General features: G+C 39.9%; 1 protein-coding gene across 1 annotated transcript in view; it reads left to right on the forward strand.

Annotated features, from left to right (window-relative positions):
* AFAP1 (actin filament associated protein 1) overlaps positions 1 to 24,508 on the forward strand; it is a 119,447-nt gene that overhangs the window by 39,005 nt on the left and 55,934 nt on the right. Inside the window, exons 2-3 of the mRNA XM_074147202.1 lie at positions 14,664 to 14,792; positions 20,041 to 20,138. Of these exons, the coding sequence (XP_074003303.1) occupies positions 14,666 to 14,792; positions 20,041 to 20,138 (225 nt within the window). The 5' untranslated portion in view covers positions 14,664 to 14,665. The remainder of the gene's footprint in view (positions 1 to 14,663; positions 14,793 to 20,040; positions 20,139 to 24,508) is intronic.

Consider the following 24,508-nt stretch of genomic DNA (forward strand, 5'->3'; position numbering starts at 1 on the left):
AGAAGTTCCTTCACTGCATTTTCAAACTGCTTTAAACAGGAGGGAAAGGGTTTGGGTTTTCTTTTTAGATACATACATTTCTCTAGAATTCCCCTAAGAGCTACCAAAGTGGATTTGACTGCTTGCTTTCTGATTGTAAATAATTTCTAACTTGTATGTTGAAAAGTACATGTAGGGTAAAATAATTTTTAATTAAGATTAAGGAGGCTTTTAAAAATACTCAATTTGATAAAGTTCCTATGAGCAGTTTAGCACTGTCTTAACACGTGAAAGAAAACAGTTTTATATCTCAGAATTTTTCCCCTGAAGCCTGTCAAATTAGTCCTCTTCTAAAACCAGTATGTTACAATTAATACATAGGGAGTACCTCTTTGAGACTTTCTCTGGATTAAAGGCCACAGAATCAAGATTTGTAGGAGTATGCTAACACCAAGGACTTTATACAGTATATTTTCTGCTTTCCTTCATGCAGTGCAAATCAGATGCAAATAGGAAACTATTAGGAATAAATGATCAAGATGATAAAATGGAATTTTAGTTGTTTCCTTCATGTCCGTGATTGACAAACAGCCCTAGACATTGAACTAGCAATGTAATTTATACAAGTAAATTTATACAGCCCTGAGTTTTCTGTACCTTTGCTTGTGAAAGACCTTTTTATGTTCTTTGAAAGAGATTTATACTTTATTAATTTACTTTTTAGTTCTGATGAAAGTGCATGGGGGAAGGAGAAGAAGGGAAAGGAAGGGAGCACAGGCTAGAAGGAGGAAGATTAAATCCAGTTTGTTTCAGGGTCTACAATTGCAAATGAAGCGTTTTGGTCTCTCTTGATGAAGGAAGGATCCTGTCAGATTAGAGACCACTGTCGCCCCATTTGAGTTGCAAAAAGGGCTGCACGTGTAGTCTAATAATTATCTGTAATGCTAAGGAAGACAGATGTAGCATTAGCTTCTGATTCAAGCAACGACCGTATTAATTTTCAAGTGAGCAGCAGCAGAAGCAGATGGTGAGATGAGGCAAGGATGCAAATGGTTGCCATCGATAGCTGCTACCTTTGTGTAATGGCTGTGGCTGATGCTGGGCTGAGCCGTCGGGGCCTGATCACTGCCCGGCCGCACCAGCTGGTCCTTGCCCAGCCTGGCTGCGGAGGGATGCTGCCCAGGGCTCATCTGCGCACGGCTACAGGCGTGACAGGGGTTGTTTGTGCTATGATGCAATGGGATAACTTTTATATAGAGTCAGCACATTTTTGATAATAAGTGAGACCAACAGATGCAGCAGTCTGTGGTTTCCTAGTTAGGTTATGAGTCTGTGAGAAAGAAAGCACATAAACCCAGGAAAAATGCAAACTTGCTATAAACTGAAATCCTTGCTGTTTTTTTTTTTCTTGGGGGAGGGTGTTGGGGTTTTGCCTTTGAGATGTCAGTGGGAGGACATTTGGCAGTGCATCTTCTTTGTTACTCAGGAATATAGGAATAACTGGGAAACACTTTTTGGCAAATATTAAACAAGGCATCCAGGACCTTACCTAGCGATACTAGGCAGGATACTTCACCCAAGCCTTGGTGAAGCTCATGTTGATGAGGATATTCTCTCAGCTGTGACAGAAGTCTAGTGAGGACAAATGGAGTCACAGTGATCCTCCTAGTCATAAAATGTGGCTTCCTTGCCCAAGTGATATTGCTGAAGTATGCTCAGAGGTAGCTTCATAATTTGAATGGAGGGGTTTGTCCTGGATCCAGTGGTCCATTTGTAGCTTTATGGTATCCATCAGATGACACAAGTGGGCAATCCTGGGGAGAATATGCTGAGGATATGTGTAAAGTGCATTTTTTTTCTCTCTCATGGCCAGGTATGAAGTTCTTAGATGCCATAACAGTGAGAAGCTGATGTTGCTTGTGCTGTTCAGTTCTGTGGCAGCACATTTTACAAACAGTAGATTAGCTCATTGACCTCCAAAAATGCACCCAGATTCAGGGTGAATGAGAGCCTCTAGTCATGGTAGCATTTTGGACATACATCCTCAGAGCTTTGGAATACTCTTGTATGGAATAATTTTATTTTTTAAAAAAATCTCACCTCCCTGTTAGAAAGGGCCAGCTGTGAGCTGTGCTGGTGCCAGGGCACATCCCAGCAGCTGCCCTGTTCTCCCACCCTCAGTGCTGCATCCTCCCACTGCTGGCAGGCGGAACAGACATCCGACTGTTTGTCTACTTTGCTCCTGTTGCACAGGAGTGAAATTACTGCCTTTTAGATGTTAATAACTAAAACACAGATATATTTTTTTTTTTCTCTGAACTCATCCTGTTGTTGTGGTTAGTGAAACCAATCAGAAGGATTGGGACTTTCTTTTTTACCATGGGAAAATGTTTGCAAGGTCTGGCCTAAAGGTAGATAAAAAAACCAGCTGCATGACGAGACACGGTGCAACTGTTAAGCGAGGGGGAATGTGAGGATTATTGTTGAAGGGACTGCTGAAAGAAAGAGGGATTTCATGGGAGAGAGGGAGGTTGCTTGGCAGGGAGAAGGGAGGCTGTTCCAAACATATGGGGCAGCCTAACCAGATGTAGAAAAACGGGATAATGTGCAGAAAACAGTAAGTGGCCAAGGGGAGTGGAAACCATGGAGGTAAATTTTCCCTAGATCTTGTAGGTAAGTCTGTCTAGCACAAAGACAAAAGTCTGTCTGTATTGCAAAGAGGTGCAATGGTGATCGGATAGATGAGGAAAGGTGGCTGCAGAAGCCTGAGAGAAAGTTGTTGGCAGCAGTTTATTAGTGCTTGTTAGACATACGTTATCTGATAAATTCATGGTAAATTCAAAGCACATCTGTAATTAACATGAAATCTCCATAACATACAAGTATTAGCTGTATACCCTAAGTTGCAATGGACTAGTTCAGAATCACTGAAACCATGAGAACTACACCAGATAAGGACCCAAAGTTTTTAATCATGTTTTTTTCTTTTTTTTCTTTTTTTCTTTTTTTTTTTTTCTGAGGGGAATTTGCTAATTTATTTGCTTTATTCTATATCCTTCAAATATAAATATAGATTAGTGACATGACATCCTGGTCTCAAAATTGGAAAGTCATGGATTTGATGGATGGACCACTCGGTGGATAAGGAACTGGTTGGATGGCCGCACTCAAAGGATTGTGGTTAACGGCTCAATGTCCAGGTGGATGCCAGTGACGAGTGGTGTTCGTCAGGGGTCGGTACTGGGAACAGTGCTGTTTAACATCTTTGTCAGAGACATGGACAATGGGATAGAGTGCACCCTCAGCAAGCTTGCCAACAGCACCAAGCTGTGTGGCACGGTTGACACGCTGGAGGGAAGGGATGCTATGCAGAGGCACCTGGACAGGCTTGAGATGTGGGCTCGTACAAACCTCATGCAGTTCAACCAAGCCAAGTACAAGGTCCTGCACCTGGGACACGGCAATCCCAAGCACAAATAGAGGTTGGGCGGAGAATTGCTAGAGAACAGCCCTGAGGAGAAGGACTTGGGAGTGTTGGTGGATGAGAAGCTCGACATGAGCTGGCAATGCATGCTGGCAGCCCAGAAAGCCAACCACATTTTGGGCTGCATCAAAAGAAGCGTGGCCAGCAGGTCGAGGGTGGTGATTCTGCCCCTCTGCTCTCGTGAGACCCCACCTGGAGTACTGCGTCCAGCTTTGGAGTACTCAACATAGGAAGGACATGGACCTGTTGGAACAGGTCCAGTGGAGAGCCATGAAAATGATCAGAGGGCTGGAGCACCTCTCCTATGAAGACAGACAGAGAGTTGGGGTTGTTCAGACTGGAGAAGAGAAGGCTCTGGGGAGACATTGTAATGGCCTTCCAGTACCTGAAGGGGGCTACAGGAGAGATGGGGAGGGACTCTTTATCAGGGAATGTAGCAATAGGACGAGGGGTAATGGTTTTAAATTGAAAGAGGAGAGATTTAGGTTAGATACTAGAAAGAAATTCTTCACTGTGAGGGTGCTGAGACACTGGAACAGGTTGCCCAGAGAAGCTACGGATTCCCATCCCTGGAAGTGTTCAAGACCAGGCTGGATGGGGCTTTGAGCAACCTGCTCTAGTGGGAGGTGCACGGGCAGGGGCTTGGAACTCAATGATCTTTAAGGTCCCTTCCAACTCTACCCATTCTATGATTCTGTGATTAATGTTTATTTTGTATGATGAGAGAAGTTCAATTTTAAGTCCAAGTTTGGTATTCAGACAGGTAATATATAAAAATCCCAACCCAGTAGTTAAATACATTTGTAAGAATCTGCATTTTTTAAGGCAAAGTTTTCTGCTAGAATTTTGAACTCTAAAGAAACATCCAAGCAAACAGAACTAAGAGTGCTGTAGTCCACTTCAGTGTCTGGCCTTACACTTCATCTTTCTGCAGATCCAGCTCCCCATGGGTCTTCAGAATAACTGTTGATAGTATGAGAAGATGGAGTTTTCTTTAAAAGCTTGTGTAGTATCCAGTATTTAATGTTTCAGGGATATAACTGTGCATTTTGAAGGCTTCCTTGAAGAAATAACTTCACTAATTTTAGTGGTTCTGTCCATCTTATGACACACTATACAGTCAGTAATTTAAACGGTTATGGATTTTTTTAAAGGAGGAGTTCATGGTTTATATTTCATGCCATGAAATGCTCAAGTGTTTTGAAATGTAATGCTCTGATACCTGATTTTCTGCCTGATCAGTGCTGGATCCAAAAAACCACCATGTATTTGGCCAGATACTTGGCTTTACAATTAGTGCATTTCATATGGTTCACTGGGTGGCCGTTGGTGTCATGGTGACAATGTCTTATATCAGATTTGTGGCGTCTAAATGCATTCATGAGAATTGTTCCAGAGCATTTGTGATCCTTTCTCTACATCATGCTCAGTCTCTGGCCATGTCGCAGTAATACTGCCTGTGTTTTGCCAGGGCAGTGAACCTTACATGCACACAGCTGCATTTCTTCAAAACTCATAGGCACCTCCAGCATTGTGCTAGAATATTTAAATGAGGAAGTTTCTGCATAGTTTTAAAGGCAGCAGTATGAGATTCTGTGACAAATAGCCTTTCGAATTCCCCACATTTCTTGGCTCAACTGGCAAAACTGCTGTTGACTTACTGAACCAGCTTATCACTAGTATAGTCTTTAACATCTCTTATTTTCTAACAAATATGTAAAAATGCACTCTTTTGACTTCTAATTCTCATATTTTAAGGAATATCATCTAGTTTCTGGGACCTGATTTTTCATAGATTTCTAAAAGGTACTTGCTAACTGTATCTGCTTCTAGAGAGAAAGTGTAACTTTCACTTACAAACACATCTAAGGAGACAAAAAAGGGGCCTTGAAGGTTGCTCTGTGGAGCTCCATTAGCAAGTGTGAATTCCACTCTTGGCTGATCCCTTACTTCTAGTTAGTGTGTTTGCTGTGGCCCTCCTTCGGAGCACTCTCTGTCCAAGCCTAGAGGCACCTGGACTAAATCCAGGCTTGTGGCACTCATGGTGCTGGTCGGCACAGTAGGGTTACATAGGGAACCTCTGGTCAGTCTCATTTTGCATGCTGTAGAGGTGTGCTGAGTGAAGGAATTGAAAGGAATAATTTGCATCTAGGTGGCTGAGCTTGACCTTTTTTTCTCTTTTTTTTTTTTTGTGTCAGAAACTATAAAATTAAAAGTTCATTTGATTTTCCTAAGTAGTATTCATGAAGGATAACTAGAAAGAGTAGAAATAAGAGAGACGTTGATGTATTTCAGAGAATTAACTAGAGGGCTACAAGGGACAAAGGGAGTTCCCCATTTTGTTTTCAAAAGGGACAATATTTCATGGTTGCATTTATGGATCATGTGTGTCAGAGACAGATCCAAGTGAATGGTACTCCAAAGAAGTTCAGCAAAGGGATACAAGCTGTGCATGTCGATGCTGGAGAAAAAGCTTTGAAGGCACAGCTTAGGAGGAAAGCTGTTCCGTGTCACCCATTGATGGATTTGCTTAGCATATAGACTCTGCCACCAGTCCTACCTGTGTGTTACCAAACTGTAGGTCCTCACTTTCATTACCTGCCTGACACCTCAAATCCTGCTTTCTACTTTCCACTGCAGACCAGTGTCAGATGTGGCACCAAAATTTGTTTCCATTGGTACCACACTATTCCAGTGCACAAGGCTACAATCCAAATACTATACTGTTGTTATGCTTATTAATTATCATTATTACTGTTAACAATATTACGTTATATGAGCTTCTTTGTGAACACTTAATTTATTGTTATCGCCTCGACTGTGTCTTGGTTTGTGAGCTGTGTTCAATATTTTGATTTTCTTTTCTCCGTAAAATCACAAATGTCTGGGCAACTTGTCTAAGACATTGCTTGCTCCTTTTTGAGCATCTGACTGTGAAAAGCTGTTAAAATTATGGTTTAGATGGGTGCTTGTGAGGGAGGTGTGCTGTTTTGTAAGAAGATGCTCAAAGATTCTCCCTTAAGATCCCATACATTTGCAACTGCTTCTCCCTTTGGTCACTAAATGTCAATGTTGGAGATGCAGCTAAGCTCACTTTCTTTCTGGCCTGGAAATTCTGTCTAAGGGTACAGACTAATTAACAGGGAAGTTTTATGGTGATATTTATCATGATGGTGGAATTTTAGGAAATTTTGATTGCATTTATGTCCTTATTCAGAATGGAGGTCTAGAAATGAGTCAACTTGCATAGTGGGAGAAGGTATTGGGTTTTGGGCATCTTTTTATGTGTCCTCCAAAATTTTGAATGACACAGAGAATTGCATCAAAGGAAGGATACTCATTTTTCTGGCAGTCTAACATTGCCTTAAAGTACTGAATCCTCTGTGTCTTCAGAGTTGCATGATAAGCCAAGCATTTTAGATCTGATTTCCCAGGAGGCTGACAGTGACCATGTATTCCTCATTCCCTACGCATGGAAGCTCTAATTTATTTTTTTTCTGTTGACTACAATCTAGCTCTCACAGAATGACATTCTCCAAAACAAGGGGTGACTCTAAAGGAGATGGAAGTGTAACGTGGGCAATGATGTATTTTCCATATGAAGAGAGATTTCAGCTCTCACTGTTCTACTCTCTATCAGTATAAAGTACGTTTCTTTGGTCTAAAAGAAAAAAAAGCAGAACATGCTTCTCTTCTTGGGAAGGGCAGCAGACAAGAAGCAATGTGTGGCAGAAGTTATTCATTGCATAATGGATCCAGCAGTGAGAACAGTGGTATAAAAAAATGTTGTAGGATAATTTTTTTTTTTTTCCATCTGCACGTACAAGTGCGAGGACTTCTGGATCAGTTCTTATAAAAATGTAATATTATCTCATTTCTAGCTTTAAGTTAGCTGCAAACTAGAAGCCTGTAACACCAGATTCACAGAGTGCAAACTGTTCTTGGACTGTACTGCAGGTATGGCTGACATGATCAGCCTTAGGACTTTTTGAACAACTTTTAAGTTTGGTATTTTACATGTATTGTACATAAAAATTGTATTGCTGAATACAAAAAATACCAAATACAACTGTGTAGTTCCTACCATTGCCATATTTGTACTTCTTTGTCATTGTTTTACTACTCTGTTTTTCCATTCCATTAACTTCATTAACTTACTGTCTCACATTTCTGCTGGATATGTAATTATTCATAACTTTGAAAGAAATCCTAACCTAAAAAGGGATCCGTGTGCGGCTGAGGACCCGAGTGAAGCACTCACAAAGTGGACTGCAATGCTTTGCTTTCTTTTACTATTACAGATTATCCGCTTCAGCGTGTCTCAGCTTAACTGAGCCCCGTCTCCTCCTGGGACTTGGAGTTTGGGGCAGCCTTTCACCTCCTACCGCAGGTTTTCTGTCTCCTTTTTGCATCATGAGAGAACTCCTTTTCTTTTGTGGAATTGGAGCGCGTGTATTAATTCTGTAGTGGCTGCTTATCGTTTGTGGTTTGGAGTAATGAAGGAGTTGAGTTAATGCAGGAGCCAGCAAGCAAGACCTGGAATGTCTTGTCCTGACGAGATGATGTCAGCTGATACATTTGGAGATGGTTAAATGGAAGACATTTCTATTTTCTGCCCTAGTAGGGTAATCGGAGTCTGAAAGAAAGCACAACTTGAATGCCCACAGTGAGCATAGAGACGGGAGGGTGAGACCCTCACCCGGGCTGCTGGGCATGCAGTTGGAGAGAAAACCATGTTCTTTTGCTTTAAAAGGTATGTTACATTTATTTGGGGAACAAAAGAAGCCTCGTGTGGGAAATACACTTTTAGAGAAATTCTTCACCAACTTCATGAAGTCCACTGTAAGTTTTTGTAGTTTGTTGAGCTTTCTTTTTTGGCTAACGTATCACGAGTAGATAATGTAGATAATTAATACTTAAATGAAAATAAATGCCTTTAATACTAAATTATTTCTTTTTTAATTTTTATTTCTTCTTCTTTCTTTTTTCTTCCTTTTTTTTGCTTTTTTCTTTCTTTGTTTCTTCTTTCTTTTTTTCTTTTCTTTCTTTCTTCCTTCCTTCTTCTATTTGCTTTTTTCTTTCTTTTTTTTTTTTTTTTTCTGAGTCTGTGAACTTGCTTAAAAGGAGCCATTCCTCTCCAAAGTCTGTGGCAGTGCTTAAACACTGGTTTGGACTTTAAAAAATAAACTCTTTATCCATCTACCTGATGCTAATGGATTACACTCCTGCATTGCTGTCACTCATTGCATGGCTGTAGCTGATTGAGTAGGATTTTTGGCAGCTTATTTCTTGTCCAAACATTCCTTAATGCTTTCCCACCTCCTGTTTTATCACCCAACTATTGCAACAGCAGCATTTGGAGCTCTGATAGCTTTTTCGGAAAGCTGGTTTTGTAAAAGCCAATCCCTTGAAAACTGAAGCAGAGGGAAGAAAGAAAAAGAGGAATACATGTGGGTTGTGGCTGGAATGATCCCTTGACACTCATTGAGGTTGATCATAAATATGCATGAGACAGGAGGAGTTTTTAGTAGCTGTGTTTTGCCTCTCTTGCCCCAAGCTGTCTGGAAAGAGAGTTTGTGACAGTCAGGGGAGCTCCAAATTTTAAACAAAAGATGATTGTTATGAGTTTTTAGAGAGGCTTAAATATCGTTATTTTTATGCTAAAACACTCTGATGACAGTCCCTGTAGGTGTTTTACTTGCTCCGTGCCAATTCTTTATCTTTAGGGCTTCATCTACTATTTAGGGTTCACCCCTTTTTCATCCATTTCTACCATTCCTTCCTGAAATACCATGGACCCCCAAGGTGATCATCTCTACGTTCTGGAGCAGGTTTTTAGCATACTTAACAGGTAGAGTTCATCACACTTCATACACCATCATTAACAGAGCGGCAAAGAAGGGCCAGTGGAACCATGAGAAAACTGTCCTAGTGAAAAGCCTTGTCTTTTCACTCTGTGTTCTTCAAACAGCCTGCCTTTTCATTTCTTGGTGGATAGGATTTTAACAGAGTTCACAAATGTCATCTAGTTTCTGGTAGCATATTGAACAAAGTAAAAATTTTTCCTGGGGCTAAATACACTATTGCTGCCTGCTTCTAGATTTTTTTAGTTTCTGTGGGAAATTGTTTTCCCAGGTAATGGTAATGTAGTCACAAAAGGAACTTTTTCCTTGATTACTGGATTTTTGTAAACACGTCATAGGATTGAGTGGAAGAAAGTAAAAGTGACTTTGTTTTTCTTCATAGTTTAAAGCTTTGTGTCTCCTTGTGGATGTCTATTCTTCATAATGTATCTGATATCTATATCTTTATAAAATACAGACATGGTTTCCCCAGGGGTATTCTGTTACGAGCTTTTTAATAAAATATTCAAATGACGACATCCAAAACTAAGGATGATGACACTATTTCAATAGAAATGGGTGTAAACATGCAGTTCACACTCTGTTTTTGATTCAAAACTAGATCATATGTCTGGTTTCTTCACTGTTGCTTGTGTACCCAAATGCCAATGAAATTTTTTTGGCAGGGTAGGGGCGTTCTGTATGTTTCAAGAAGTTTTTACACATTGGATCTTAGGAGGCTTCAATCAGATTTTGTAACAGAATAATTTTTAATTAGCCAGTCAGCTGTCCATCACTAGATTTAACTTTTTTTCTGAAGGAAGTCCCAAAGTATCATACTGCTAACAGAATATGGAGGCTTAGATTTTTAAGAGCTGAGAACATAGATGCACTAAAATTGGCCCATGTGGTGCATGAGTTAGAGAACATCTTTTTTATGTAGGACAAAACTGCAACATGAACATTTTTCGGAGAATAAATACTATTATAGGATTAGGTATGTATTTCATTTAATATGGCCTTGCAATAAACGACCATAAAGGCAAGGTTAAGGCTGAGACATCCACTTTGAAAACCTCTTAGTGGTTACCAAATATAGTGCTTGGTCTGGTGTGTGTGTTTGTACACGTGGAGGTGCACGTGCGTGCTTGTATTGCGTTGTAGTTGGACTGAAGCACATCTATTCTCAATACCTGATTTTCATGTATAGCTTGAAGACTGGCATTGATATGATCCATAAATCAAATTGAATTTGTTTCAGGATGTTAAATGGGATTTCTGTCCCCTCCTCGGTCAAGGTAGAGCTCAAAATGCTGACATAGATTTTTGGTTTTCCTGGAGGATGTATATTGACATATTTGTATACGTGCATTTATAATAGACATGCAAGCATAGAGGTGAATTTACGTTGCCTGGGATTTCTATTGTGGACAAGACAATAGTTAATAAAAATACTTCTTGTCCTCCTTCATGGATTTGTCCTTCTTTTTCCTTAAAAGTTCTTCAGCAGATATTAGCCAACTGGAAAACAGTTTTGGGTCATTTGTGGTGTGGCAAGGTTAAGAGATACTATAATTGCTCTGAGTGACCAAAAAACAATCTGACCATTCTTTTAATGAGCTCATCCTTGTCTTTTCTTCTGGTTTAAGACCACCTTGAAATAATGTGTGTGATATAGCATGGCTCCTAAGAATTTTTTGAATCAATTTTAAGTGAAAACTTTATGTTTTTTTTAAAAATGGTTATAGGCTAGTACCCATAAATGTAGATTTAGAATAATTGCATCATCATGCTCATTCAATCCCAGTTGGTTTTAGTTCTGGTTTGGAACAAAAACTAGTGTGATGTAATTGCCTTCCTCTGATTATTTTTACCTTGGTGTATTCTATTGCTGGCTTTTGTATATCGTTTTTATGTGCTGTCATTTGAAAAACTTTAAAACTCTTGAGAGCCAGTCTTGGAAACCCTTCTGGATGTATCATTGTTTTTTTATTTGTGCATGGCAATTGCAGCAGCCCATTAGGGGCCTATAATTCCTATTGAGCATAGAATGGACTTCTCATCATTTAATGAGGAATGTGATTTTACTCCTCAGTCGAGCTAAAATCTGCTTACTGTTGTGATTACCATCCCCAGGCTCCACCCTGCCTTTCACCACCTGCCACTTACAAGTAATTCCTTTGGCAATGAGAATACAGCCAAAACTGTCAAATAAATTGGCCCCTTTTTGAGAGCCTTCTGATTATTATTCTTATTTTGTGGTGATGTCAGATTTCCAAGAGTAATCTCTCACTGGACGAGTATGTTTTTCTTTGGGAGTTGCATCACCCTCTCATTTTTAGTCTCCATTTCAGAAGTAATGATTGCTTACTGAAAATATGCATTATGTGGATTTTCTATTATTCAGTTCCATTACTTTTTGTGAGCACATCACTACATTTCTAGGAAGAAGAGAAGATTCTTTAATCCAGAAAATAACCCAAGAATTAAAACCAGGCAAACTTGTTTTTTTTTTTTTTCCCTGAATACATATAAGTTTATTTGTTTCTATCTTTAAAAAACAGTTTTCAGTTCCTTATTCTAAATACTTTAAATGCACTCCATAGCAGTATTTCTGTTCTTTGCTTAAGCAGAAAAAGTATTAAAAAGCAAAGTGCAATTTTAAGATATGTGGAAAGAGTGTTTCTTACTAGCTGAGAACAGTGTTTCCCTTTCCTCTTTTTGGATGTTTGACATCATTACATATATATAAAGTGAAACTTCGTTTTTTGTTTGAAGTCAGTGTCATATACCTGTAAGCTTACAGAGGCAGGAAGAACAAGTCTTCTCACGCTATGTATTTCTTTGTGAAGCACTATTAGATATTTGAACTACAGTGCTGGACACCAGGCCAAATATAAATGCACTTATGGTGAACATGTTACTAAGGCAGTGGTTTTGAGATTTTTTAAGTGTTGTCTCACTGGTATGAGCTTCATCTTGTCATCCTCTATCAGTCTTAGCCAATGTTTTTTTTAAAATCCTCAGCCAGGTGCAGTTAAACTGCTTCCAGTAACTTTGGTGGCTTGGTCATTGTAGGTTGACGGCTGTGGTCACTGGTGACTGCAATCCAGATTTCCTCCAAAGACATGGAGGAGGAGGAGAAGGCCACAAATTTATGTGATGAGGCCTCAGGAGAGATTTGGGCTGATGCCAGGTCCCAGGAGTCTCTCCAGCGGCAGTTTCCTATCTCCTCTTCTGTTCCTTCCCTTACTCTTTGCCTCATAACTTCCTATTGGTCTTCATTTCTCATTTTATAGTCTATCTGTTTATGTTAGATTATAAGCTCCTGAGTACAAGGATCTTATAATTTTTAATAACTGAAAACAGTTATGCACACTGTGTACATCAATGATATCTACTGCTTTCATCCTTTTCTCTCCTCCTTCCCCAAAGTGAAGGTTCTCAACAAAGAACTGTGGCACAGGGTATTCTTTGGTGATGAGGTGAAGGGAGAGCTCCCTTTCAGCTTATTTACAGTCCCTTGCCGTAAGGAATCCGGGAAACATGTAATTGCAAAGAAATTCTAGTGCAATAATGCATGCGATTACTGACAGTTTACTTAAAAGCGAGAGACCACTGTTCTCTTAATGGACTATACATCTTATTCCTAAAGTGTGTCATTTAAAAACTAACTAAGAGGTGATTATTTGGTTGTTGGGGTTTTTTTAAGTCATAGGTCCTCTTTCTTTTTTCCTCCTTGAGTCTTGTGATCACCTGCCGCTTTGCAAATCTGCACCTATCCCTTTTTGCTTCAGAAAGTTGTGTGCGTGTATGTTGTTGTTCCATAACGTGAACAACCCTGAAATTAATATGGGCATTATAGAATAATTTGGATTTCTGATGGACTTCTGGACAGCTGCTTGCCAGAGTAGCCCGAGTGTACTGGCAGGTACAATGAGCAAATAAATAGGAACATCTGCCTTCACTGGAGACAAGAAGGGGCCAACAGTCCCTTGTAGGACCGTAGGTGACATCTGCAGGGTTCCCTGCACGGTGCTGTGTTCAAGTGACAGAAAAAAACAATGCATTTAGACCAAGACTTGTTTAAACCTCCAGACACGTTCTCAGAAATGGAACAAAGCATTCCAGGTTCACTTGGGTAAACAACCATATCAGAAAAGGTTTTAGGAGTAGGGAAGAGCTGGTAAGACAGTAATCCACAAAGAATGTACTTTTTAGAGGTCTGAAGATGCTTAACAGCGGTCCCCCTGTGAGACCTTGAAAAGACTATAAAAACAAACGTGAATGAGTAGAGAAAAATTTAAGTGAAAGCGTTTTGGAATGAGGATAGGACTGAGATTAATCCTAGGTGCAGCCTTGAAATTCAATGGATGTTTCTCCTCATCTTTTAATGAGAATAATGTCATCAGATACAGAAAGTATGGAAATATGAACTATTCTATCCAAGATGAAATTTCAACTAAAAATAGTGACTCCCCTTAAACGAAGGGACAGAGAATCTCAGCGTTATGAGAGAACTGAAGCATGAAAATGAGGTTCAATACCATGGGCTTCTCATAAACCTGCACGATAGGAATTGTATTATTAGATTGTAACAAATGTGTTTATATGTATGGTCTGAGCTACTGCAGTTATTAAGACAATGCAAGACTTAAGAGGTAATTTGAAAGGAAGAAAGTAGAAATGTGCTTATAAAGTTTGTTGATAAAAAAAATTGAGAAACTTTGAGAATACAGAGAAGGAATGTAATTTTTTGTAGAAAGAAGTGGAAAACCTTGAGATCTGGAATAGTAGAAATAGGATGAAGTAAGAAGTGCATCATCACAAATCTAGCGAGTAGTAAGAAATTATGTGACGGGTTGGGAGCTTGTCTTTGGAAGTTATAAGAAACGTGAATCACTGTAAAAAAGGAATACCTACTATTCCTACTATAAAGAGAGACTTTCCCTAAAGATTTATGAAAATATCAATTTCTCTCGAAGCTTTATCAAACTATAATTTTGTTCTGCAGTTTGAACTTGTTTGTTAAAGGGAGAGGAAGCAGAGTGGCACTGCTAGAAAAAGCAGATGGCCACCACTCCTGCGCTTACTTCTGTCTAGTGCTGGCTTGATGATGTGGTGTGTGAAAAGAACTGTGTTTTCGAGGTATCTGCTACAAGTGCCGTTAGTCCTCACTAATGGACTAGGCTGTTGGTTTTACTAATGAATGCAGTCTGTTTCCAGCAGGGAGGACTACACATTTTAAAGAAATGCTAGAAAATAGCTAGGAATGTGAATAAATGAGAATTAGTTCTTTTTTCTAATGGGACTTTTTAGAAAACGTAATTCTCTCTTTTTTTTTTTTTTTCTTTCAGCCATGGAAGAGTTAATAGTTGAGCTGCGCCTGTTTCTTGAACTTCTGGACCATGAATATCTAACTTCCACTGTCAGGGAGAAGAAGGCGGTAATAACTAACATTCTCCTGAGGATACAGTCATCAAAAGGTCAGTGTCAGGGGTGGGTTTTCTCACTTGCAGAATGCACAGAATAAGTCTATGCTCAGTAAAATAGCTTTAAGGGCTAAAGACAAGCACTAAATTGAAGCAAGACAGAAAGACAGGGTGACGCCAAAGTGTAACTTTCTTGAATGCTTTCCTTCATGTTCAGCAATAAAATATTGCAAAAAGCAAACTGGGAGTATCGTGGGTGCACATGGGTGAATCCAGCCACAAAATTATGTGCTAGATAGAATGTTTTCGCTTCTCCTGATATAGTGGTTACTTCATTTTATTTGTGGCAGCAATGCTATTTATGAGTTTTGATGGAAAAGTAATTCTGTGTCAGGGAGTGCTGGCCACAGCCCTGTTTTATAGATGCGTGGGTGCTGCATGCTGCTTCTCTGTCAAATGACCCAAATCCATCAGAACGGTTGATACGTTGATACATCAGAATGGTTGGTGCATGGCTGATACAGGAGTGCCAAGCCAGAGCTAGGAGATGGCTGTCAGCATGTTTGGTTTGCATTTTGCAATGAGAGGAACATTCACTTAGCCCTTTTCTTCCTATCTAAAACCATTTTGATTGCACAATTGCTTTTGTCTCCATCAAGATTATGGAACTGAATGCAATATATGATTCACTGTGTACAGCAACCTTTCCACAGACCTTATTGAAAAATATTCCTCACTATTTTTTCCAGCAGTACTCTCATATTTCCTTAGAGCACCTGTCTGTATGAAGTGGCATCTGGGCTATAAGACCTCTGTCTCTCCTACGTTTGGCAGAAATACTGTCAGTGTAAACCCTCAGTGTTTAGATTTTTGAAAAATACCAGCGTGTGTTGAAGAAAAATTCCACGTTGTGAACAGTTGCATTTCTCATGATTTGTATCTTCTCCAGTGCTAAAAGAATATGGTCTCGTTTGATGCAGTGTTTCCCCCCGTCAGTAAAGAAATAATTTTTGCCACAGGATTCAAGTCCAAGGGGACCAACTTGAAAATGATTGTCCTCCTTTCTGTTTTGACATTCTTAAAGACCCATCATTAATTTTACTTTACTACTGAGAGAAGGAGGCAGGTAAATGTCATGGAACAAGGCTTCATGCTCCAAAACCGATGAATACACCAAACTCCCCAAACCCCAAATCTGTAGGTGAGAACCTACAATTTGATATGTTCAGAAACAGCTATATTTTACAGGAGTTCAAAATAACCTCAACAATGCTGATCTGACACTGTATGTTGTTCTTGTAATCTTTTCAACGAGATTTATTAAGAAAAACATTTGACTTCCTCAAGAAGTCAGACAACATCCTGTTGCCAGCTTTGCAAACACAGGGAAGCGCTGTCATATCCATTCCTTCTGGATTGTGGATGGTGTTTCAGGACACAAAAGCTACAGTTCTACTAGTAAATTAAACACTGCTGGGTATGTTTCTGGACCCTGGAACTCAATTATTTATGCTGTTAAGTTACAGAGTGGTCCTCAGCATGGGTTTGGCCTAAGCTGACTCATCTCCTCCATCAGTTCATAGGCGTGACTTGGGAGTTAGCATAGGCAAAGATCTGTCCCAACAGACACTTCAAAATCATCACCCTCCACCCTGGTTTTGAGGGGTGAGAGATTTTAACCGTATGGATATGGATTTCTCCGTACCAGAGCACTTTCCTAAGCATGTTTAATTTATGACTATAGATGTGGCCAAGGATAAAAAGACCCAAGGATCATAGCTTTCTGCCTTTCAGCACCTACTGTTTAAGTTTTAAAGCTTATTACAGGATCTATAACAAGATCCATTACATCCTATTACAGGATCCATCCATTAACAAGATCCATATATTAAGTGATGGAACTTGATTCAGTGCAGTTGTTACTGAAACGTTATACCCACTCCTGACGCCTACATTCAAGGAGATAAAATTTAGATATTTCAAAGAAAAGTCATAAAAGTGATTAAAGGATCCAAAAATACGCCTTCAAGTTATCCAAAATGAGGTATCATATTTAAACTTGCTGTAGGAATGGAATGACTGAGAATGAGCTCTTAGACTTACACAGCAAAAAGCATTGTGCAGTGGTGGAATGTTTGTTTCAAAGTGGAAATAAAGCACATGTTTTGAGCATTGAAGCTATGAACTAATGGAAGAACTTATAAGGTCTGCATGCCGTTGCTGGCATTTTATCAAGATAGAATATTTTGGTAAAAGATATGCTCTAGTTCGAACAAGAATTAATTCAAGGAAAACCCATAGTTCAGTTAAGCAAGAGGTCATAGGACTATGCTTTATATGTCTATAAACTCTGCTTTATGGAACTGCAGTTTAAATAAGAGTCTAAGCCAGCATGGCCTCTAAAAAAATCATCCTTTTTCTCTCCCCAGGCTACTCATTCTTGCTCATCATGTATTTATTGCATCTTCCTTTCTGCTAGCACAAGCATTATTTGCCTTTTTTTTTTTTTTTTCTGTTTTAATCCTAACCAGTGTCACTTCCCCGGTCTGGTTCAACCTGAGGCCACACACATGCTTACGCTGGCACAAAGGCGAGGTTGGTGCAGGGACAGGAACAAGGCAGGGAAGGAGAGGAGCTGCCTCCTCGGGAGCTCTGCCATCCTCTGCTGGCTTCAAGTGTGTGTGAAACTACCCAGGGAGTCATGTTCTTTACTGGAGCTGACCCTGCTGCTTTTTTTATCAGTTATAACATTCAGTACTCCCATCCCTTTGAAACTATTCATCTCTTCATTAAAATCAAAAGCAGTAAAAGATGCATAAACCCACAGTACTCTGTAACTAGGCTGAACTGTCATTCGGAGTCTGTTTTTCAAAATGTTGTTTTACTCCACCCACATCACTCCACGAGAACTCTTGGGTCGCTGGCACAGTTTAAGAGGCCTGAGGACTATGCTGAGTTCAAACTCTTTATATGCATTTGCAAAAATCAACTGTGTGAATCCAACAGGATATTTCAGTTGCTGGAACAAACCATTTAAGATCAATGGGGAACAGTAATGAAGGATGTGTGCAACTGGGAACTGACTGAGTTCTTTTTAACATCTGGAAATTGACAATTATGTTTTTCTTTGTAAAGGTGTGGAAATTATTGTAATGGGCTGGTTGGCTTTTAGTAAAACACTTTAAACTCAGTAAGTTCCTACTTGGGGAATTCTTTAGGAATCTTTTGCCTTGTTTTGTTACATCTCTCAAATGCACACTGTTTTCTTCATTTAATATCTATCAAACAGAGAGAACTGGGTCAGGCAGATGTATTCTTCAGGTCGTAGTTGCCTGGCCTTGACCTGCCCCACTTCCAAACCCGTGGTTACTCTGAATAGCTGGCAAAACTATAAATTGTATTTTTCTTCCTTAGCCTTGGTGTGCCCAATGGATTATAGGTCTGAACAAAACACTTGGCATTTCCTTCTGAAACTCAGACTTTCTTCTGAAAAACAAAGACACAAACAGTTTATTTTGGAGTAAGAACTGTTGGTGGATTTAGTTATTTAATATGACTGTCAACATTGCCTGTTTTCCTTAAAGGGACCCGATGTCATAAACGTATAAGGCTAAATTTGCTGTGTAATTTGGTAGAAGAAAATAAATTTAGAGCAGATTCTTGCTTAAACACGCATAGTTTAAAACTGGGGAAAAGCTAGGTTTACAGAGTCAATAGAATTAATCTGGAATACTTTTTTTTTGCAGTAAAAAAGCCTTCATATTTGACTTTTGGTTGTTACGGAAAGTATGGGAGACTTGGATATGGGTAGCAGTCATAATATGGATTCATCCTACATAAAGAGGAACAAGTGAAAGTTATACTATAAAAAAAAAATATAAATTGGAATATTTCCCAAGACTACTCCCCCTCTTGATTTGTAGGAAGAAAGAAGAATCTGTGGCCCTTAGAGCCAGTTTATTTTATCAGTGTTGTTTTTCAATCCATGACTTCACACCCAGTGGGACTAGGTTATTATGACAAGAAACATTTCATCATTGATTACATTTTTGAGAATTATATGATCTTGACCAAAAGACATCCATTTGACTATGTAAATATATATTTTAAAAGCTAAACTAAACACTAGGAGCTAAATTCAGTTTAGGAGTAAGCAGGGTACAATCCATTGACTGAATTTTTGCCAGAACATTGAGGAGATGCACCCTAATCTCCCTTTTGATATTTAGAAAAATAAACGATATCATGTTCTTATGAAGTGAGTTCAACTGGGATTTAAATTATTGTGCCAGAAACTAAGAACGAGTGGCTCACTCCTCTTTTTCTCTGGGAGGGAGATGCAATAGTGATACCAAGGACCCTCAAAGCAGCTTTTATATTCGGCTCCTTTTCCCTTTTCAAATTCACCTGGAAAACTGTGGGATAATTTTAAAACAAAAGAAAAGGGAAGATGGAAACGGTGGGAAAACATGCTCAGTGTGCAATTCTGTTAATGGTGAGCTGGTTTGGGCAATGTCCCCCTCAGCAGCAGCAGCATGCTCCAGGTTGGGGTGTCGCAGCCTCCTGCATCTCCCAGAGCTTGTGTGGACTCGCACCACAGCTGCATGATCAGAGGCAGTGGGGGCAGCAGGGACCCCAGGAAACATGGGTGCTGTGGGCTTGACTGAATAGCTGTCACCACTGCTGCAGGGAAGGGAGAGAGGCAGGGTGTCTTCTTATGCCATCATCCCCACTCTTTTGGCATGAAAGGTGGGTTTGGACTCATTTCTGCACGATGGCCTTGCCTGTCCAAAGCGTGTCATGGGAACAACTGTTGCTCATCTCTGCTGGAAAAAGCCAGCCAGCCACATACTGCACACAGGCTGACTGTGTTTTATTCACTGTACGGTGCCACTAGGACGTTCACAGGTGTGGTATCTTCCCCCCATAAAATGGTTTTATCTGTATGGTAGACACCTGGCAATGTGTTTGAATTTTAGCTGTTTAAATCTTTCAGTTCCAGATGGATAGGCAGTTCAGAATGATTTCCTGTAAATTTTTTCTGTGTCTGGTATTTGTTGATCCAAATAGCATATATGTTATTATCATATAGAGTAAGTCTGTGTTTGTTCTGCTTGATTAAATTCCTGAATTCCCAGCATTCTTCCCGTCCTGTCTTTGTAACTGTACTTGGGAGGTAGGTTGGGAGAGCACTGTGTGCCAGATTTCAATGTGTGACAGTCAGACGTGGTGTCCAAGTGTGGAAAAAATGTCCTATTTGCATCCACCAAAGTGTTAAGTGATGTCTATTGCTCTTCCACAGGTTTTGAAATAAAAGAACATGTACAAAAGCAAGAAGTTGCAAACAGTTTGCCGGCGCCTCCTCAAATGCCTCTGCCAGAAATACCTCAGCAGTGGTTGGTGAGTGTTAATTTATATATATAAGAGAGAATGTATTTGTGATAAGCACTAACAGAAATGTTTACAAGAGGAAGGAGCCTGCAGGTCCAGGGAAATGATTATTCCTCTCAGCTCCACTCTGCTTGAGGGAATTGGGTTCAACTTGCAGAAAAGAAGGCAAAAAATTCCTGTGGTGATATAAGCCTGGGAACAGGTCACCTGCAATCCTGTGGAATAGTAATCTTTGGTGAATTTCAAAATTCAGGTGGCAAAAGCCTGAGCAACTTAACTTCAGAGGCTGACTTGCCTTGTGTTGGAGGTTGGCCTGGCCAAGCCCACAGGTCCCAGCCAGTTTCTTACGATTTTAAGGATCAGCATTTCCTGGAGCAAGCCTTATGAGAAGACTCCCTCTTGATAGCTGAAAAATGAAAGTGGAGAGTTTTAAAATGAAGGAAGAATACTTCCTTTTTTTTATAAAGTCTTTAGTGCCCTTCTGTGCTCAGTCTCTGGGAAGGAAATTCCCTGCAGAACAAGTAGAAGTGTATGTTCTCAGAGACGTTTATTGCAAAGATACTGGTTGAGATCTGTAATTCAATTCCTCCAGTTGAGAGCAGCTGTCTAGTTGCAGAATAAACTATAAACAAGTCTATAATTCTCCTCTGTTACTGACTTTATGGTAGATTTGAAGAAAACATTTTCAACATTTTTTGAGAGAAGCATAAGCAAGTCATGGTTTAGCCTGTTGAAAGGTGAGCACAGTCTTAGCCCTAATACTGATAAATTGTCCATCTTTTTATTCTTTTGTGAAAAATTCTGAGCATGGTGACAAGGACAAGCTGTGGAGACTCGTCTTCATTAGCTGAAGCAGGAAAGAGAGATGCAGCTTACAGGAGGAGTACAAACGGGATGACTGATGTTCTGCTTCATTATAGTGTGTTAATCTTTTACTGCATTTGTGCCCAGTTCTACGAGATACATAAGCCAGTAGCATCTTATGAATATATGAACTAATTTATCAGATCAAACTCTTGGCCAGCCTTTTGTAATAATTTTTATTTGATGCTGAATAATGCTGTGTACTGCAGAACAAAGTAAAAGAAAAAAAAACAACAAACATATTAAGTAGAATACCCTAATCACAGTTTCCCCCTAAGCACTGCTAACTTTTGGTTTGTGACCTGAACAAGATTATTGTGGTTTTTTTTAATTTTAATTCTACCTAATCTAATGAAATATGCTGGAATCATTATAGGAAGGGAATGTTTATGCTAAAAACGTTCCTACCCAGAGCTGGTATATATGCTGTAGCAAAAACGCAACTAAAAAGGATGCTATAAAATAATTATGTGAGATTTGAATGGATGCAAAAGTGATCTTATTAATATGCAGTGAAACCTGGAGAATCCATTTCATGGTTAACAGTGCCTGAAAATGATTGTTTTCTCTATTTCAAGATGCATATAGCATAAATTACAAGGGAAGGGGTTGATGAGAGGCAGGAAAATTATGGAAAATACACAAGCCTTTGAAATGCAGACTTCAAGTGCTAGCTTCATAAACTGAAGCCAGTTGAGATCCTCATTCTTTCATATTTATGTAGGTTCAGTTTAGTAAATTGGCTCTGAAGATTCAAGTTGTTTTTCTAAAGACAACTGACCTACTTTTCCTTTCTCATCCACTAATGTGTAAATTCCCTTAAAGTTGGTACAGCTGCAGCGAGTGAAATGGTGTGAAGTATGAATTAGGTCCAAGAGGTCACCAGTATTTTTTGCAGTAGTTCAGTTGGGATTTTGGAGTAACAAAAATATTTCTCTGAGATACAGTGGGAATTACTGTGGAAGCTGACACAGAGCTGGCTGGTCTGGAGCGTGGTCTTCCCACGTTGAGCCTGGCAAAGTGGAGTTTGAACATGTCCCTCTCCTCTGACCTGCCTGTAACACTGCAAACACTGTCATCTCGGTGAAGTCATAGAGTCATAGAATGGTTAGAGTTGGAAGGGACTTTAAAGATCATTGAGTTCCAACCCCCCTGCCATGGGTCACCAAGCTGAGCTGGTTTTTCCATAGTGGTGGAAGCTGATTTTTGCCAGTTTTTCTGCAACTCTGTTGCCACTGTCAGGCAGCAGTGATTTTCACCTCCCTTTCTGGTGTCGGCGCCACTTTGGGATCAGCCAGGAAATGTCCCAGGCCTCTCGTTGTCTTGCATTATCCAAATGCAGGTTATGAGTAGTGCTATTTTAAGATGGTAGCACATAGTAATTTGTGAAAAAGATGACAGACTGCTGCCGTCCTGCAGAAGACCAGGTGGAGTCAGAAGGGAAGGACAAGACAATCAGCTTCTTGACCTTTGAACACTGGGGCAAGCTCAAACCACAGTGTGACTGTTTATAAACTTGTCCTGAAGTCATGTTGAGCTAATGGAATTATCATTAGCTGTTTTCTGGAAACCTTTCTCTGTTAGATGCCCCTTTTTTAGCCCCTCGTTGTTATTAAATATGATCAGAGACTGTCATATTATCTTTCTTTTTACACCAGGCTGGACATCAATGACTAGCTAAGATCTAATTTTCTCTTCCATTAATGCTCCTGCATGGTGATTTTCAACCTATCCTTAATCAATGGGCTCCTAAAAATTTGTAGGTAATAATGGCAGTCTGTACATAACTATGTCACTCAGTGACACAAGTACAGAGCTACCTTCAATAGCCACTTTTCATGGACCATGCTTTCCTAGTCAATCAAGTGGAAGAAATCCCCTGGGCCCACCAGAGTCTGGGAAATTTTACTCCAGGTTGCCCTTCTTCACATGGCAAGTTGGAAGTCATGTTGTATGGTACCTCTTTTTGTGAGCCATTCAGGACAGAAACATTTTCCACTTGCTGGGTAACATCTAGTGGTGGTCTCAGGCTCCAGTGGAGACACATTGTGCTGCTGGAACACAGGACTGTACTGGAAGTGGGAATCAGGAACTTTAAATAAACTATGCAGTGTCTTAAAATCTATGGTTTTAGCACATCAGCTATTGAGCGCGGTGGAAATTAAAGTTTCATTTACACCACTGTTTCTTTTTATGGCACTCAAGGGATTCTACATTCAAAAAATGTTTAGTCTGAATTGATGTTTAAGCTTTTACTTATGTAAAGATGTGTGGGTGGGAAGGAATTCAATACTCCTTAAAGTAGTGCCAGGAGCCAGAATTATGTGTGGGCAGGTGCTGTGCAAAGTTTCCTTTGTAAATCTGTAAATAGACCTGCATATTTGCTCAGGCCAAATCTGGTATCAGTTTTTTTATTCATCAGTTCATGAACAAAGAGTATAAAATTCATTTTATTTAGAGACATGCTGTTAATAGTTTTAAATGAAGTCTCTGGTTATTAAAACACATCAAAGCCTAGAGAGTTTTCCTGGACTCAGCGGGCTTTGGACCAGGTCTTAAAATCAAGGTGCAAAGTTGGACCTTGTATATACTTGAATAAAGCGAATCGCTAAGTACACGATCTCTTAGCAATTCTCTTTCTCTGTATACATTCCCTTGCCTCTATCTAGTCTAGCAGACTTTCTGTCAGGCTTAGAAAGTACAAATACTCACTTGCTTTAGCCTGTGCATACAGCTCCTTCAGATGGCCGGCAAAGTAAAAGCTGCAGATAAAGGATGAGAGCTTAAGGACAGATCAAGAGTCCTCCTGCAGAACTGAAAAGCCACTTGCCTGGGTGCATTAATATGTCCTTGCTAGCACGAATACAGTGCCAGCAGATAGGGAAGTTTTGTCTGGGTCAGCAGCAGAGGAGGAGATCACCGTGTTTGATACGGAGTTATATTGGTTCGCCCCTCTTGAACCTGCTTACTGCGAGGGCTTGTGTCTTTTCGCCTGCTTTCTCCAGCTCTACATCAGCAGCTACTTTATGAGACTTCCCCGCACTTGACAGGCAAGAAGCAGTGCTAGATGATGGGTTTGGAGGAACAGCAGAGGCAATGCCCTGCGTGTACCTCACAGTGCTGCCGGTGGTTTAACACCTGGGATCCCATCATTGCACTGTCACCAAGTTGCCTTGAAGTACATTTTTCGCTGAGGCAATAGAGTAAGATCCAGCATGTCCTGCTGCTCAGATGTGCCTGAGGATTACTGGCATAAATTACCCACAGCATGATAGCGACAGAATACTTCCAGCTTCCAAGCATTTGGTTGCCGTATTACATCTGACAGTCGGTGATTTCAGTGCACTGTGCAGTCCAACAAAATCAAATACAAACAGCACACAGCTATTTTGCATGATTTTCACAGTAAAATTGAGTATATGTTTTATTTTTCTTGGAATTTTGACAATTTAATAATTATTTAACCACAACAAGTGTCCAGCAAGATGCCAGAACCCCTGTAGATATAAATCAAA

Source organism: Numenius arquata, chromosome 5, assembly GCF_964106895.1.
Source record: "Numenius arquata chromosome 5, bNumArq3.hap1.1, whole genome shotgun sequence".
NCBI lineage: Eukaryota > Metazoa > Chordata > Aves > Charadriiformes > Scolopacidae > Numenius > Numenius arquata.